This window comes from Cololabis saira, chromosome 17 (assembly GCF_033807715.1).
Source record: "Cololabis saira isolate AMF1-May2022 chromosome 17, fColSai1.1, whole genome shotgun sequence".
Lineage (NCBI taxonomy): Eukaryota > Metazoa > Chordata > Actinopteri > Beloniformes > Belonidae > Cololabis > Cololabis saira.
The window spans coordinates 26,779,122-26,796,508 of record NC_084603.1 but is presented as its reverse complement, the minus strand read 5'-3'; the positions used below and the strand labels follow the sequence as shown (position 1 = coordinate 26,796,508).

Below are 17,387 nucleotides of genomic sequence, written 5' to 3'. Positions count from 1 at the left end.
CTTAATATACTATGAAATAAAAAGGCTAAAGTTTTTTATGGTGGGAGGGGCCACGTTCATTACACATACTAATTTGTTTCTCAACAAAGGTTACCATAACAATGTCGTATCTTGTACCTTCAAGACACTGCTTGCATTACTTGAGTATCTCTGCTGAACACGACGATCGACAACTTTGAAAAACAATTCAGTGGCTCAAACGAAAAATCGATTCCCTTCTAACCCAGTTTATTGCTGAAATGGCTTCAAGACAACATCAATTAAGATTAAGTAAGGGATTAAGTTTTTGCACAACACTCCCCAAAATCTCAGTGTCGATATAATCTGTGAGGAATGAAGTATAGACGCCAAATTATTTGATTAGGATAAAACAAAAGCAATAATCTCTTCATCTTACTAAAAGAAAAAACAATTTGGAGAATACAAAGTCAGTGTGTACACATTTTTTTATTAGATTCAACAATTTGAAAGCACATTTATTTAAACTTATTTAAAAAAAAATAAAGCTCACTTAGTTTGGAGGAACTTTAATTTCACTTAAGGTCTTCTGAATGTGACAATAAAGCATCCTTGGATCATTGAAAGTCTTTATAATGCGTTTGCTGAGGAACAACTTCAAATGCTTTTAGGTAAATCCATTAAACTGCATGAGACAGTGATGAATGAGAGTCTTTGCTTATGAATAAGACACAATGAGATACTCCATCATGACTTTTTCCTGGGTTCGTCGCAATACGGTACGTTTTCCAGCAGGAGGCTCTCTCTGGGTCGAAGCACTAGCAGGCACAGAGAAGGTGAAGATCAATCATTTACTTAAATCATGACAGAAGTCATCAAAATATATCACAGCAAAGTTTTGACTTCTGGCATCCTCATCTGTATTTTTTGAATGTATAAATATGTTTTCAATGAGAATAGGAAAAGAAAATCATATCATACAGAGCTGACGTTCTCCAACGTGTTCCACTTGTAAAACCGCCTGCCGAAGAACAGTTTCCACATCTGAGCCCATTTTAATCATCTGTAAAAGAAACAGATAATGACATTTTCAGGGTGTGGAGGAACCAAAATACAAATTATAATAGAGCTGAGTTCTAGATACACACATAAAATGCCTCATGGGTCAACTGGAAATCTGCATGTAAAGTTTTTTATTAGAAGTGTTGCCGGTGTTTAAAAAGTACTTTAACTGTAGTATCTGGTAATACTGACGATCCCCACAGCAGCTGATATTAACACTGATAATTTGAGGGGTGTGTTCAATGACAACAAGAGAAATTGTAAATGTAGGCATGTTATCAATTCATTATTACTTAATTAATACCCAAAGAGACATTACATTATAAACAACACGACCAGGTCAACTGTAACAGTAACAACTGTAATATCCAACAAAAGGTCGTGCAAAAGACATAGCTGTCAGAAAGATTGGTAGTGTATGATCCATGTCTCCAAAATCAATGACAGAATACAATGGCATATGAACAAACTAGTGAATAAAAAAACGTGAATATACCTTCTGAATGTTTTCTTCTGATGGTTCTTCTTTGTTTTTCCTGAATTCTTCATTGATTTTTAATCTTGCAGCTTTTGAGACAGATAACAGTTGCTTTACATTATTTCATTTTACAGATTTTTTTCATCAGAATCAGAATCATGTTTATTTGGCCAAGTCAGGTCAAACAAGACAGGGAATTTGACTCGGTTATTTTCGCTCACTGTACGGTAAATAGGCAAATGACAGCTCTTATTAACATACCATTTTAAAAAAAGTGAAAGGAAAAAAAAAAAAATCAAACCAACACTCACCTGTCAGTGCTCTTTCATCATCTTTAAAAACCTCCCTCCCTGTTCTGTGCAGGGTTTTAAACACCCGTAGGACCTGCATTCATATGAACATACGTTCAGCTTGACAGATGTCACATGAACTCAAACAAATACTGCATGCGGCGATTTAAACAACTTCCTAAAACATACAACGCAGCTAAATTAAATTAACTAGTAGTTCCGTACAAAAGACAACGTCTTGTGTTTTTTGGGTTATAAAGCATGCACATTTAAGATCCTCACCTTCAAACGCGTCCCCATGTTGAGTTTATGTGTTCACTTCCGGCGATTGTAAACGTAAACACTGGCGTTGACCAATCAGCGAAGCTTTATTAATGACGCGTCCCGGTAACCAATCAGCGTGCAGCGTAGTTCAGGAGGAGGCGCAACCAGACGCCGCATCGAGTGGTCTCGCCCGCTGCTGCGATACGTCAACGTGGCCGCCATATTGGATGTGGCAAGACTGCGCTGTAAACTAATACAAGTAAATTGACTTATTTTCATAAAGCGCCTTTCTACAAAGAAATGTACGTTTTACGTCTCATTTATTCATTCACACACACACACACACACACACACACACACACACACACACACACACACACACACACACACACACACACACACACACACACACACACACACACACACACACACACACACACACATACTTGGGAAACAGTTACGCAACAAATATATATTTATTTTTCTCAGATGTCAAAAATAAGAACTTTATTGATCGCACATAGGAGTAATTCATGTTATACCAGCTATAGAGAACAAGGTAGGTAGTGCCGAAAAACAATATATATCCCCCCTCACAAAAATAGAGAAACATTTTCTCATCAACAAAACATATTTTACATTTTTCAAGTAGCAAAATAACATATTTGAACCATTTTTCAGACAATAAAATAACATTTGAACCATTTTTCAGACAATAAAATAACTGAAAAAAATCTGAAAAATGGTTTATGTTTATGTAAAGGTCTGGAGGCTGATGCACACCTAAAAAAGACTTGGTAAAACAGGTGCGTTGGAGTAGGTAGGAGTGAACCAAGGGAAAAAAAAGGGTCTCCCGCAAGTCAAATGCAAAAAACTTTAATAAGGTAAACAAACAAACAACGTTTCGGTCCACAGGACCTTTCTCAAGCAGAGATTTAAAAAAAAAAAAAAAAACATTTTTCAGACAATAAAATAACATTTGAACCATTTTTCAGACAATAAAATAACATTTGAACAATTTTTCAGACAATAAAATAGAAGAAATTTTTAAAATATGTTTATGTAAAATATTCTTTTTTTATGAGAAAATATGTTGATATAACATGAATTACCCCTATGTAGGATCAATAAAGTTCTTATTTTTGCCATCTGAGAAAATTAAATATATTATATTTGGTGCCTAACTGTTTCCCAAGTATATTAGTGCGTGTGTGAATGAATAAATGAGACGTAAAACGTAAATTTATTTGTAGAAAGGCGCTTTATGAAAATAAGTCCATTCGCTTGTATTAGTTTACTTGCCACATCCAATATGGCGGCCACGTTGACGTATCGCAGCAGCGAGCAAAACCACTCAATGCGGCGTCTACGTAAATGTCTATGGGTGCACTCCATGGATGTATTATAGAAGGTGCACTCCCGCAGGACTCCAGGGGCTACGCTACTCACTCGCTCTGCAGTTGCGCCAACATGGCGGATGAGACGGCGAAAGCACAGGTCGCCCAGCCCGGCGGAGACACGATATTTGGAAAAATCGTACGCAAAGAGATTCCTGCTAAACTGATATATGAGGATGATCAGGTATGAAGTTAAAGCCCTGGCTCATCAGCGTGTGGTTAGTCAGCGCTGCTGCTCCCGGGGCAGGATCTGTGGCTTCCTGCTAGCGGCTCTGCAGATAGACGAGGCTGCATGTGTCGTGGACGGTGTCATTATTATACTACAAACTACAACAGAGAAGCAGCCTCGTCTTCAACCGGTCATGTAGACTGAAATGTAGACGAACTGACACAGAAGACATGAATATGCTGTAAAAATGCTTATATCTTTCCGTTTTTTCCACCATGTTTTGCATTGCTAAAGTGCTATTTACGTCCACTTGGTGTCTGAAGGTCCAGTTGGATTGCAACCAAGATGTGATGAGATCTACTTGCAGATATTTAATAACGTTTTTTTTTCATAAAAAAAAAGAAAAGAAAAAAAGATGCATGTCCAATCGCACCAACCTGCAAATGTTTTGCTCATATTTGCATTTGGACAAAAGTCTGTGAAAAGCTAAAAGGCATGACATTGTACAAAATATGACACTGTCATGCAGATGCTGCTTCTTTGCACAGCTTTCTGAACATTAACGTTGTTCCTTTTGTATTTCAGTGCGTTGCCTTCCCTGATGTTGCTCCTCAAGCTCCCACTCATATCCTAGTAGTCCCAAAAAAGCCAATTGTTCAACTGTCCAAATGTGAAGAAAGTGATGCTGCTGTAAGTGTGGATGACTGGCTCTTCTTCATGGAATTGACTGAAATTACTTTTTTTGTCTACATGGTTCAACGTCTTTCCTTGGATGACCACTAGAGGGAAGCATTTACAACAACTTTCCTTGTACACTATTTTCATATGAGGGTTGAATATGGGCTCAAATTAAAGCCATAAATATTTTGTATCTGTAAATAAACTTTGTACTTGTAGAAATATTTTGTGCGTGTGCAAAAAATATTTGTACTTGCAAAAAATATTTGTACTTGTAGAAATATTTTTTGCATACGCACAAAATATTTCTACTTGCAAAAAATATTTGTACTTGTAGAAATATTTTGTGCATATTTTTTGCAAGTACAAATATTTTTTGCACACGCACAAAATATTTCTACAAGTACAAAGTTTATTTACAGATACAAAATATTTATGGCTTTAATTTGAGCCCATAGTTGAAATCCCCACGTTGTCATCTGTCTTACTGATTAGTTTCTCTTTGTGCCTCTTAGTTGTTGGGCCACCTGATGATGGTTGCCAAGAAGTGCGCTGCAGAGGCGGGTCTGACTAAAGGCTATAGGATTATCATCAACGACGGGCCGGACGGGGGCCAGTCAGTCTACCACATCCACATCCACGTCTTAGGTGGGCGCACTATGGGGTGGCCACCTGGTTAACTAACATGTCCCTCCACACACCACTTTACCATGTTAACATCTGTTGTGTGACATGTAGAACTACCGAGCACATTGTCTGAAACAAGTCTAACAAAATGTCAAAACTCATTCGTGTTAATAAAGTTCACAACAAGAGAGATGCTTCATTGTCTTTCTTAGACTGGGCCGAAGATTGCAGTTTTAAGCGTGGAGATTATGGCCTCTGTAAGGTCATAACTGCAGAAAAATAGGAGAATTTCCTTCGATGCAGAATAATCTTGATGTATGGGTTTGTCAACACGAAAAGTGTTTCTGCAGTAATTTAAATGGAAAGATGCTACCGTAAGCCTTTCAAGTTGGCATGCTGAACTCAACTTAGTTCAATGTTGGGCCTCTGGCACCAATACGGACTTCAGATGAGTGTGGTTTGAATGTTTCCGTAGATGAAACAAAACTTTCTGTAGGAGGTCTGGTTGGCGAAGCCCGCTTGTGAAAAGATTCAAACAGTCGAAAATGCAAATGTTTAAGAGACTTCAGACATCACAAAGGAGTTGCTGAGTCATTTGCCTCTCGAGTCGACACATGATTAGTTGCTTCTTGGGTCAGGGTCTGCTTCTTTTCAGTAAGAACAATGGAAATGCTGCTCTGAATATACAAAAAACTCAGTGTCCTTTGTTTATCTTTCCACAAAAAAAACAACTATTAGAGAGAAGGAAATGGCAAATTTGTTTGAGATACTGGTACAAACATGGCCCGGTGGGATGCTTTATTTTGAAAAGCAATCCTATGAATCCTGAGATAAATCAAGCCTGCATTGGTAGAAATACAGTTATGCTGTAGATATAATGAAGCTGATTTTTGTCACATGGATGACTGACGGTGCTCAGTGAAGCGACAGAAACAAGTGAATGGCTTTTTTTATTAACAGTAAGAACAAATGCAGATAGTCAAATATAAAACGCATGAAACATCCACAAAATATTAAAACAAAAAAAATAAAATAAATAAAATGGTTTTCTTTACAAAAATAAAAAATAAAATGACAGAACACTGATCTTATGACACATTTAGCATTTAAAAAATAAACATGTACCTAGCATTCACAGTCCCCTAATTCTTTTCTGATAAATGGGGGGGGTAGAAGAGAAAAGAGGTAAAAGAGTTAAAACAGAATGGCGTTAGACAGCCAAGGCAGTCGCTTCTGATCTGATAACTGCCAAAGTGATATCACTTATATGATGCAGGCCATCATCGCGTCTACACAGAAAGCAGCCGTATGTGCAAAATAATATATATATCTATATATATATAGATATATATATTTGTAGACACTCACACCTTTTTCTTCTTTTAATCGATACCCTTATGTCTGCATGATGGGCACTTGGGGTCAATGTATACTAGAAATAGAAAAACGGACACCGATTCTGGTACCTAATTTACTATTGTCAAAGTATCTAAGTACTAATACACGGCCTTTAAGTTATCTATCTCTAGTCTAGACACAGACTATAAGCTGAAGAGAGATTGAGAAAATGGTTAGTCTCCATGGGGTAACAAAAAAAGCAGCAAAGTCAATGAAAAAGTGGTTTAGGTTTGGAGTCTGCGATTCTCCAGTACAAGTACGATGGCACTTCCCCCTCGATACAAACAGAACATTAAGCTTTCAGTATTTACACCGATATGAAACCATGTTACAAGCAAAATTCTTAAAATGGGAGGAAGGCTAATTCCCCTAAAAATCACGGACTCCTATCTTTTATTAACAAAAGGCCTTTTCGTGAGTCATTCTCTTCTGAATGGCACATTAATTAAAACTAATTCCAGCAGATTTTTCATGTCCAGATCGTTTGCGTACTTAAGCAACAGTTATGTGATCAAATCACTAGAAAGTATAACAGCAATGCAATATTAGAAAATGTTTTGTGCAAATACATTGACACACTGACATAGAAGCCACATTAGTTGTGACTGAGAAAAAGTAGAAAAAGGCCAATTGGAGATAATTAAAAGAAAAAAAAGACACTTAAGTGGACAAACTATAGTAAAAAAAAATATGGGGACAGTTTTAAATATTCTTCATTTCAGCTATGATGAAAATAGTGTTTGATTATAAAGAATAAGCTTCTCAAAGTTTTCATTTCTGACAGAAGAAGAGATTTGACATTCAGAGAAATCACTGAGCTGCAGAAGAAGTTGGCATTGAGATGAACTGTAATGCACAACAGATTCATTTCAGCTGGGAAATGGACTGTATGTATACAGTACAGTAAACTTTGGTAACTGGTTATCAATCATTGGTTTTCCAAAGTCTGCTACTGTCGAGTGAAACCACCATCAGTAAGGTCAACACAGACCGACTTGCATCCATGTCCTGTACATGCTACTGCGGGGACAGTTTCCAGCAACCGGGAGAGAAGAGGAGGAGGTGAAAGCAAAACACACCGGGAGACGGAGGTGAGCTCAACAGTGGGGAGGCATTACAAACCAGTCTGAGGTGGCTCAATGGACGGCTAAAAATCTGAAATGCATAAATGAAATAACAGCAATCCTAGTTAATTTCTGAAATAATCTTAATAGCTTCAGGTATAAAGCATGTGTAGTTATGACTGCTGTTTGCCAGGGTGGATTCTTAAGGCTGTTGTAATACTCTGAGCTGGAGCTTATAAATTATTGCAGTGTGTTGTATTCCATTAAAATGTAAATAAAACATAAGAAAGTGTGTTTTTCTTTTTTTTTCACAATGCATTCATTTTGTCTCTTATGTTATACTGTATTAAACGTTTAAAAGAGGCCTTGGATGTTATTTGAGGGGACATGTGGTTATGCTGCTACCATTCAGGGGGTGTTTTAAGGCATGTCCTTAGTGAGGGTCCAGACACATGAAGAAGGCAGAAGGAGTGGAGGAGACTGTCCGACCACACGGGTCTTTGCACTGGTAGCCTTCAGTCCACCGGGATGCCACGTTGGCCAGTGAGCACGAACAGCTGGAAGGTGAGATGTTACTGTCAGTCTACTCAAATCATCATGAGTCAGTATTGGTTTAAGGGTATGTCCATTATGCATTAGTTGAGGACCAGAGAGTAGCATCTAAATATATGCTGAAGAACTTCTTTTGCAGTCAAGATTCCTTTTGCTAAATCGTGTTTTTTACCATTTCATAGTCGTTGAATGTTATAATCCGCTGAATGGCAAAAACAGAAACTTATTACACTTGTCACCAGCAACCTGCACTCCAATTCAGACTTGTTTTTTTTCACTTTTCTGTGGAAACAGTCCTGCTCATTTCTGAGCAATGGCCTCTTCTCCACTGGGACGTATGCGGTTAAACGGCAGCCCGCCGACTCCCGTTAATCCCAGACCCACAGTGGGGTCTCGCGCGTTCTCCTCGGTGCTGGCAGAGGAAGTCTGAACCTTGGAGGAGCCCGTCGTACCACCAGGCCCAGGAAGGATCTCCGGCAGTGACTCTTTGGCTTGGGGTGCCGTCCCCGAGCTGGTGGCAGAAGGAGGGTTTTTTTTGGCGGTTAGTGGCTTCGTTGGGGTGGTAGGGCTGGGCAGGCCGAGGCTGGCCAAGGCGTCCAGAGTCCCGTCTGGGTCTACCATCACATTGATCACTGAGACAGAAGCAGGGAGAAAATCAGTGTGTTAAAGTTGTAAACCATAGATGTTTGCATTAAAGGTCCATTAAACGAAGTGCAGAAGGGAGCAAATGAACAGTTAATGTGAGTGTTAAACTGTCTCTACTGAGTGTTTATCCACACACAAGTTTTAAATGTAAATAAATAAAACTATGATTCATACAAATGTGGAAATTCAGGTTAGTGATGTTCATGTGCGTCCAGCTTTACCTTGAAGCTGCTTCTCAACTCTCTTAAGTTCAAGCAAAATTGAAGAGATTTCCTGCAGAGAGAAGGGAAAATGATAGTAAAACTATCATAGTACGGTAATACTAGAATCTTCTTATTATGAAATGTCACGCAGACTCGTGGGTTTCTGTACCTTGTTCGAGGTTTTGAGCAGTGGCATGTCACTCTCTGCTCTAAGTTTGCTCTCAATTTCCTCCCAGTTCCTGTCCTTATCCTTGAACAAAATCCTGAAAGGGCACAGGACAGAGCGCATGTGTACTCCCAGTTAATTTTTTTACACAAAGCGACAGAATGGCACCAAAAAAAAATCTATATGTACAGGAAAAGCACTGCAAGATGTGCATTAATAGAAGAGTAGAGCGCCGGAAAGTATAGTCACCTGATCTTTCCTGCTGTTTTGTCGACAGAGTGTCTGATCTTGGTTGACAGCTGAGAGACTGAATGGAGGAGCAAGCTGTCCAACACCGCCTGAATACAAGCAGGAAAAGAAACTGTGACGAAAGCTGATCCACAGTTCCCTGCAGATTTTCTTAGAAAAGCCTCTATATTCAAGTACATCTGGCGTCACGCGCTCTGGTTTCGCCCTCACCTCCTCTCGGTTCCAGGTACGTCTCCTCAAGGCTCGAGGCTCCAGACTGTCAGGAGCTCGGGGTCGGTGCTCCACTGGATTACCATTGATCTCTGGTGCCTTATTGGTGGAGATAACAGGGGGGATCTTCTTGAAGTTGAGGCTTTCATCGAATACTCGATCCACCAACTGGACAAAGGAGAAGGGAGATGCACAGGAGAGAAATAAATATCAGTAATCTAGTTCCAGTATCAATCCAGGTAAATTAGGATATGCTCAATTGTGAGATATTAATGAATTAACTATTATGTAGAAGCAGTTATACTTTAATCAGATGGAAGAAAATGAAGAATACCCCCTCATGGCAAATATAACATTGGATAAAATCGGGAGTGCAAGCGGATGACATGGTTTTATTATAGATGAAAACCTCTCACAGCAGGTGAAAACTATGAGGCGGCAGAGAGGTCATTTTTTTCCAAGCAACACAAGAGGAATGGCAAAGCCGCGATGGAAACACACAGTAAGGCAATAATAGGAGAAGAAAATCGGGCACCTTTTTCATGCTCTCCTGTATGTCCGGCTGCGTGGGACGTGCAGGGCCTACCTCTTCCCGGGTGTCGATGGCCGATCCCGGGGTAGTGGCGGCTGTGCTGACGGTGGTGCTTGGTGCGGTGCCCGATGAGCTCACCGAGTCGATCTCACCGGCCACATCGTGGATCTCGCGAGCCAAGATGGCCAGGTCCTTAGCCAGGTCCTGGCTGATCCTGCGCACACAGGGGAATAACCTGTTAACCATCAAACAGGGGGCTTTAGGACTCAGGCCAGACATGTACAGGATTATATGCAATGAACATTAAACATAAATAATGAATCACAACATTTCATGCTGAAGAATTAGGCTTTCTTTGGCCTGTATGGATCAATACCTGGCTATCTCCTCGCTGTGCGCCGTCCAGTCCCTGATATACTCCTCCTGCTCTTTCATGCGATGTTTAATTCCCACTCCGGCTGTCGTCACAGCTGAGCCTGAGCTGGCGGTGGAAGCGGGTCTTGAGCCGCGGTGCTGGACGAGATGATGAGGCCGCACGTGAGAGCGAGGGCCGTGCTTTGAGGAATTGCGGCTGGAGCCAAACTCTTCCTCTGAGGTAGAGCCGTATTCTGGTGGCAGGCGCCTCCACCGACTGCTGCTGGACACTGTCAGGGCGAGGAGAGGAGAACAGTCGTTAGAGAACATTACTTTCCATTCTCTGAAAACAAATCGTTACCAAAGAAGTAAATAAATGTGCACAGAAGAGGCTTTGTTACTGAAGCAGCCTCAAGCCATTCCCGCTATGATCTGGCAAAATCTAAATGCTGCAAAAAAAAAGAGGCAAATCAGCATTTTAAGAAACGTATCAGAGAGGAAAAGCACATCGACTTGTGGAAAATAAATTAAAAATGTGAATAATATTGTTGAAATAAAGCATTTGATTTACTTTTATCTTAGTAAGTTGAGTTTATGTTGATGGAAAGAATATTTAGCAAAGACAAAACACAGCAAAAAACACACTCTACTTGAGTTGGTATTAAGGGTTCTCTGCTGGGCAGCTGACAAAAGCATCTGACCTAGATGAAGCGATGATGCTGCGTGTTAAGCTGCTTCAAAAATGGTCACACTTTTGTTCCATTAGAGTAGGCACACCATGACGAAGCTACACCTCCTTTATTAGTCTCATTAATGTCAAAATGGGACAAACTGTTATACTGTGGGTGGAGTATTAAGGTCGTCGTCATTGTGTTACTCAATGGACTCAAGGGAGGAGACAACCAGTTAAAAGGGAAATACACTCTAGACCTGGGTCATCAATGTTTCAACATTCGCTTTTAGTCACTGGAATTTTCTTTAATTAAATGTTTTGACTCTTGAAACTATTAATCCACTAAAAGAAACAGATAAGTTTGGATGAATTTGACGAACATTTGAAAAATGTCACAATATGTTTCATTATTATTAGTAAAAATGACTAAAACACACTGCTTTTGGTTAGAAAAGCTCAGTCACAGCTTATATTGTTGTGACCCAGGTCTGACACACACACACACACACTAGGGCTGTGCGATTAATCGATTTTAAATCTAAATCGGATTTATTAATCAAGACGATGTTAAAAAAAGGAAAATCGGAAAATCGATTTTCCTTTTTTGCAGCTGGCTGCATTACAGACAGAGCTTGTCTAGTCATCTTTGTTTGGTCAAGAAAATTGTAAATGTTGTCACTTTACTAAACTCAAGGAGGATTTACAGTATCTTTCAATTGCACTTCATTCCCAATAGGGAACTTTGTTTGCTATTTTTCTTTAAAAATAAAGATAAAATATTTGAAACAATTTATTCCATTGTCTTTTGTAATTTTACCAAAAAAATCGAAATCGAAATCGAGTTTTCAGAGAAAAAAAATCGGGATTTTATTTTTGTCCAAAATCGCCCAGCCCTAACACACACACACACACACACACACACACACACACACACACACACACACACACACACACACACACACACACACACACACACACACACACACACACACACACACACACACACACTCCAGGTCGACTCTATGCTTCTGGTACAGTACCCATCAGCTCTTCCTCTGCATCATCACCTGCAGGTTCGGGCAGAGAGCCCTCTGGATGATGAAAACCAAGTGCACAAGTTCATCACCATAGAAATGTAAGGTAAATGTTTACGCTGACAAACATCATTTACCATTAAAAATTGATGAATTACCGTATTTTCCGCACTATAAGGCGCACCTAAAAGCCTTCAATTTTTTCAAAAGCTGACCATGCACCTTATAATCCGGTGCACCTTATATATGGATCAATATTGAGCCGCAACAGGTCTCGCAACCATAGGCATATATACGTAGACGCCTCATGACATGCTGGAACGTAATCCAATCCGTCTCCGCACTCCAGGCTAAATTAACTACACTGGAGGAGTTACAGAGTGCCAGCACACGCAAGAAGCTGCAAAACAGTTCTTTTTCAAGGGTTTTAGCTCCCCACCCCCAGTTGCAAGCCTAACAGGGTAGTAAAAGACCCTGGAATGACCTGGATTTATTTATTTATTTTAAATTTTTCTAATAGATATATTTATTGAGGGCAATAAGAGAGAGGAAAAAAAAAGGGTTGCCGACCCTTGGTCTAATGGATGCATAACGTAACCCCAGCCTCTACTGTAGCACCTCATAATGCGGTGCGCCTTATATATGGAAACAGTTTTAAAATACGTTATTTATTGAAGGTGCGCCTTATAGTGCGGAAAATATGGTAGACTTTTTATTTGATGATATTGTTGCATCATTTATTCTGTTTGTGTTAAGTTTGTCTATGAAAAGAAAAGTCCTTCACCTGTGGGTGAGCAGTATCCAGACGTAGTGGTCCTCGTCTTTGTCTCGTTCAGTTTGGACACGCTGTTGGCTCTCATCCTGGGTGTGAGTCTGTTCTCTGTGGATGTTGACGAGCGCAGGCCGAGGCGCAGAGCGGTCTCCGCTGACAGGCGGGGTGAGGAGGTGGAGCTCCGGGTCACCGTGCACTCAGAGTCACTGCGAGCTGAAATGGAGCCCACGCGGGTCCTCCGCGGCTGAGCCAGCAGGTCCAGCCTGGACAATCCCTTCCGACCGGACGGCGGTTTAGAGGTGGAGCTGGTGGTGGACACCTCGGACGCCACGGAGACCCTGTCTGCATCGGCTAGATCCGTATCGGACGTGTCCCCTAGTCTGGCCCGGCGGAGGAGGGAGGCCCTGGTGGGCCGGGGCTGCGGCAGCGCCGCCTGCTTGTTCATGGAGGAGGCCGTGGCCGCTTGGAGAGTCCCCCTGGATTTGGATGAGCTACTGATGGACGTTTTCGAAGACCTGCTGTCGAGTTTGGACAGGACGTCCTCCGAGCCGCGTCTGTACGCGGAGTGGCCCAGGGGTCCGGAGTAGGTCTCCTGGTCTGAGGAGAGGATGTCTGAGATGGGGAAGGAGGAAGTCTGGTCATCGTCAGTGAGGTCCACAGAAGGCTGGCGTGCTCTGGAAGAGCCCGAGTGCGGCTGAGTAGAGCGGCGTGCATCAGTCCTGCTTGTTGCTTCACCTGTTCTACTTTTGGTCTTCCTCTCCAGGCGCTCACGGGCACTGGCATTCGTGGCTCCCGTCTTGGAGGCTGTACTGATGTTGCTCTTCTCCCGGTGCATGCTGCTGAAAGAACGGCGCTTCTGTACACCCTTCCCCTCTGCTTCTCCAGTCACATGACTCGCTGTGCTGGTTGTGTCCACGTCTGATTCAGGAGATATGGAATCAGTCCGGAGGGGGAGACCAGAACCTAAACCCTGTGAAGTGACGCTAGATTTGCTACTTTTCTGCTCTAGTTTGTTCTCATCTCTCAGTTTAGCCTCTAGGAACGCCATGACGGCTTCGGTGTCCTTCAGCAGTGTAGCGGTATCCATGCTGCCGACGGAGTCGCTGCGTTCACGCCCGCTGCCGCCCCGGTTGATGCGAGGGATGAGCTCCGCGGGGACGCTAGCGCTCGGCTTCTCGATAGTGAAGCTTCCCTGCCGGACCAGAGGCTTCCCAGACTTATCTCCTCCTTCTCCTACCCCTCCTCCTTTCCCCTCCTGTGACCTCTTCCTACGTTCAGCGCTGCTGGACGTGCGGAGAGGACCCTTGGATGGGGAGGAGGTGGCGCTCTGCCTCTGTTTACCGGTCATGTCAGCGTCGTCCATGTGAGGCGGGGACTCCCCGTCCCCCTTGTTCTCTTTCTCCTGGGGCTCAGTGTCCTGTTTCTCCCCGATCTCGGACCGCAGAGCTTTGGGAGTGGATTTAGCCTTGGGGTCATCCACCGGCAGCTGGGGGAGGGTCCTGCGTTTACGGTCAGCCAGACTGGAAGAGGATTCACCTTTACCGGGGGCTACGCCAGACTCAAAGGAATCAGCTCCTAGGCACAAAAACAATTTATTTAACACAGGTTTTTACTATTTTATGTTTTTAATTTCCTGACCCGTTATTCTCTGAGATTTAAATAAGTGTATACCTCTCTCTTTGTGCAAGAAAGTGGTTGCCTCCGCACCAGAACCCTCTGGATCTGTTCTGGTGTGATTGGCAGCTAAATTGGCCCACTGAGAAACCCAGCTCGAGTCCCCGGGAAGAGCCTAAAGACACAGAGATGAAGATGAAGGATGAAGAAACAAGAAGGAAACTTTAAGAGCTGGAATAAAGGGAAGTCTCTCTGGGAAATCCCGGAGCATCACATTCTTCACATCCAAATTTATGTAAAAATGATTCTGTGGGATACAGAAAGTTCCACATAAAGATAAGTAGAATAGGATTCTGCAGCCGTGTCTGTCCTGTTCTGATTTAGTAATAATTATAATCATTTCTGTTTGTCAGTATAAATCTCATGAAACACACAGAAATGAGTCCTCTGCTTTTATTACTGGTTCCACTAGGAACAGTGTCTAGTCCAGAAATAATTCAAGGTTGGACGGCCACACCACTATGTCTTTATAATAACTGGCAAGAAAGGCAAAAAGATTGCTCCTCGTGGCATAAAAGACAGACAGTTGAACTGTCTCTGCAGTTCTATCCCTCTTCTGAAACCGCCTGGAGGGCTGCTCAAGTCTTTCCTCATCTCAGTTTGATCTAGGTCACTGTCTGGGAGGCCTGGTCTCCTCCCATGAACAGTCTTGTGGAATGAAGCGGTCAAGTCACAGGAGTGATTGTGACTCACATTACAAAACTCAGCCGTGAATCTTTTTTCTACCACTTTCATGCAAGGTCCAATGAAATATTGTAGTTGTGAAACAAGAGGAAGCTGATAAAAAATGAGTCATGAGTGTTGTATCGGTTTGTCATATACAGATGAAAAACATGTTTTCTACCTCTTTTCCAGTCTTTCCTGTCTCCTTTCCTTCTCCTTTCAGGTCCGACAGGCCGGAGGTGTCCGTGTTTTCCTGCACACCAAACACCTACAAGTGTGTGCAACGTAATCGACAACAACACAAATGAGAGCATAAAAGAATTTGTGTATTTTGATCATGCTATTTATGCAAATGTTATAACATTATGCATGCTTTATATGCATTTTAGAAAAACATTTCGTGGTCCCTCTGATTTTCAAAAGTGAACTCAACCAACAGAATATTTTTTTTTCTAAATTAAAGTGCTGATCTGCATTTCCTAGTTGCACTGAATCAGTACAATCAGAACAACCAGAAATCACGCACGCACACAATTAACAAAAACAGGAAAGAGAGGGAGAGGACAGCTGTGAGCAGTGCACCAATTAGTGTGTCAGCTAATTACAGGAATTAGCATGACAACACTTCCAGTTCAGAATGCAATGAACTCGGACTGACAAGAAATTACACCCCACTAATGACATCACTGTTCGACATAAAGATAGCACCTGCATACCGCCCTTGAAGGGATATAAACCCCTGGAAGTTGTCATTTTGCAAATCCTACATTAAGTTTATGGAACTGTAAACTGTAATCGCCACTCTGGCAGCAACTTAACCTGCTAAAAATAAGTTTATGTGCTGCCGGCCTCAATGTCTGAGTCTGATGGTTAAGAATTATAATGCCCAGTAAACTTTTATGTTATATCAGTGACTATGAAGACATTTTTTATGTACTTTATACACCTTTTCTGCATTTTCCTATAAATACCACACTGAATCTGACACTGGCGGAATCACCTCTCATCAAGTGTAATCGTTGGTCCCTTTCAGGTGTATTTTGTAACCGCTGCACTACGAGACGGAGGCAGCAGTTTGACATTGATGGTTTTTCAACCTCCCTGGAGCATAGTTTCATAAAACATGGCGGTGCTTGACGGAGCATGTTACTCCAGGCTGTTACAGATGCATTAGGAGTACCGAGGGGACAGCGGTCAAGCAAGGTAATGGAGAGATGATAGCGTTGTTTTTAGTGGCAACAACACCAGGTGGTCTCACAGGACCCACTACCCATGAATGTGCCAACAAAGCAAGGATAAAGGACACTGTTAACCTTGCAGTTTGTGTCATTATGCATTGGTGATTTCAACCCCTACGTTCACGGTAAAGGAAAGTATTTGTTTCTTTCACATAATTGCTGGAGTGTTTAGTTTGATCAGAACTTAGACAACATCAAAACAGTCAATCTTCAATGACAGTCCTTCAAATAACCGCTACATCAAGACTATGCAACGTCCCGTAGCATCTCCCTGGGAGATGATGAGATTCTGCAACAATTCATTATGTTGCTGTACATTTAGAGAAAAGGAAAATATTTGTATGTGTTCATGGCAGTTTTACATCCCTTTAAGTACTCTCCTTTAAGTACTCTGGTAAATAAATGTAAAGACAATACTCTGTCATGCAAAGCAGAGTTTAGCAGGGTCAGCAAACAGTTTTTAAAAGAAAACTACTGCTGACGTTTATTGCATTAATACATTAATTAAACGTCCTCTTTAATGCAGGACATAACAGGGAAGATATCCTTCTGTTTCTGGTGCTTGTTTATTTCTCCAACCTGCAAGTGTTGAAGCAGTCTAAAAAAAGAAATCTTTTGGTAGGATAACTAATAGATCTCATACTGCTGTATTTAGGGTTGTTAAACACTGCAAAAGCAAAGGAAGGACACATGTTACCACTCAGTGTGGATTATTTTTAACATTTCTCCAACAATACCTACCTTGTCTATCATGCGTCTGGCCTCCTCTTCCTCTGGGTTTCTCTTTTCCAGTTCAATGGTGTAAGTCCCCTTGTCACTGTTGTCGTCATCTGGCTCGCCCTCAGCCGTCCCGGCTCCTCTACCCACCACCGAGGTGTCCTCGCTGGGGCTGGTGGGGCTGCCCGTCGCCAGCCCGGTGCTGGCGGAGCTCCGACCGATGCTCAGGTCCTCTGACCTCTGCTTGAGCAGCACACGGGCAGCTGTCGGGGCACCTGCAGTAACTGTCGCTGGTATTGGAGCTGGGGCTTTACCTGGAA

General features: G+C 41.9%; 3 protein-coding genes across 10 annotated transcripts in view; 1 reads left to right on the top strand and 2 right to left on the bottom strand.

Moving 5' to 3' along the window:
• Positions 1 to 428: 428 nt before the first annotated feature.
• lyrm7 (LYR motif containing 7) lies at positions 429 to 2,141 on the bottom strand. The gene is made up of 5 exons (XM_061745308.1): positions 2,071 to 2,141; positions 1,810 to 1,882; positions 1,517 to 1,587; positions 940 to 1,021; positions 429 to 776 (listed from the first exon to the last, which is right to left on the bottom strand). Exons 1-5 carry the CDS (start codon positions 2,086 to 2,088, stop codon positions 706 to 708), a joined length of 315 nt encoding a protein of 104 aa, XP_061601292.1. The 5' UTR covers positions 2,089 to 2,141; the 3' UTR covers positions 429 to 705.
• Positions 2,142 to 3,474: 1,333 nt separating this feature from the next.
• Positions 3,475 to 5,111, top strand: hint1 (histidine triad nucleotide binding protein 1). Its single transcript, XM_061745199.1, has 3 exons — positions 3,475 to 3,633; positions 4,204 to 4,308; positions 4,812 to 5,111. Exons 1-3 carry the CDS (start codon positions 3,523 to 3,525, stop codon positions 4,974 to 4,976), a joined length of 381 nt encoding a protein of 126 aa, XP_061601183.1. The 5' UTR covers positions 3,475 to 3,522; the 3' UTR covers positions 4,977 to 5,111.
• A 2,068-nt stretch (positions 5,112 to 7,179) lies between these two features.
• The window catches only part of cep170aa (centrosomal protein 170Aa), a 38,181-nt gene continuing 27,973 nt past the window's right edge, over positions 7,180 to 17,387 (bottom strand). For 2 of the 8 annotated variants that reach the window (XM_061746007.1, XM_061746008.1), the window contains exons 12-23: positions 17,092 to 17,381; positions 15,294 to 15,380; positions 14,447 to 14,564; positions 12,788 to 14,350; positions 12,010 to 12,060; positions 10,319 to 10,586; positions 9,946 to 10,177; positions 9,411 to 9,578; positions 9,201 to 9,289; positions 8,955 to 9,048; positions 8,804 to 8,855; positions 7,180 to 8,569 (exon numbers count right to left, since the gene is read on the bottom strand). In XM_061746007.1, coding sequence (XP_061601991.1) covers positions 8,238 to 8,569; positions 8,804 to 8,855; positions 8,955 to 9,048; positions 9,201 to 9,289; positions 9,411 to 9,578; positions 9,946 to 10,177; positions 10,319 to 10,586; positions 12,010 to 12,060; positions 12,788 to 14,350; positions 14,447 to 14,564; positions 15,294 to 15,380; positions 17,092 to 17,381 — 3,344 coding nt within the window. In that variant the 3' untranslated portion in view covers positions 7,180 to 8,237. The remainder of the gene's footprint in view (positions 8,570 to 8,803; positions 8,856 to 8,954; positions 9,049 to 9,200; positions 9,290 to 9,410; positions 9,579 to 9,945; positions 10,178 to 10,318; positions 10,587 to 12,009; positions 12,061 to 12,787; positions 14,351 to 14,446; positions 14,565 to 15,293; positions 15,381 to 17,091; positions 17,382 to 17,387) is intronic. The other 6 variants (XM_061746012.1, XM_061746011.1, XM_061746014.1 and 3 more) reach the window with 6 other exon arrangements.

Excerpts from the sequence above, each read along its gene's own strand:
- lyrm7 (XM_061745308.1), bottom strand. Across the intron at positions 1,588-1,809 it reads TGATGAAAGAGCACTGACAG|CTGCAAGATTAAAAATCAAT; the intron begins GTGAGTGTTGGT and ends CTGTCTCAAAAG. Across the intron at positions 1,022-1,516 it reads CAGAAGAAAACATTCAGAAG|ATGATTAAAATGGGCTCAGA; the intron begins GTATATTCACGT and ends TTTCTTTTACAG.
- hint1 (XM_061745199.1), top strand. The coding sequence starts at position 3,523 with ATGGCGGATGAGACGGCGAAAGCACAGGTCGCCCAGCCCGGCGGAGAC. Across the intron at positions 3,634-4,203 it reads TGATATATGAGGATGATCAG|TGCGTTGCCTTCCCTGATGT; the intron begins GTATGAAGTTAA and ends TTTGTATTTCAG. Across the intron at positions 4,309-4,811 it reads GTGAAGAAAGTGATGCTGCT|TTGTTGGGCCACCTGATGAT; the intron begins GTAAGTGTGGAT and ends TGTGCCTCTTAG.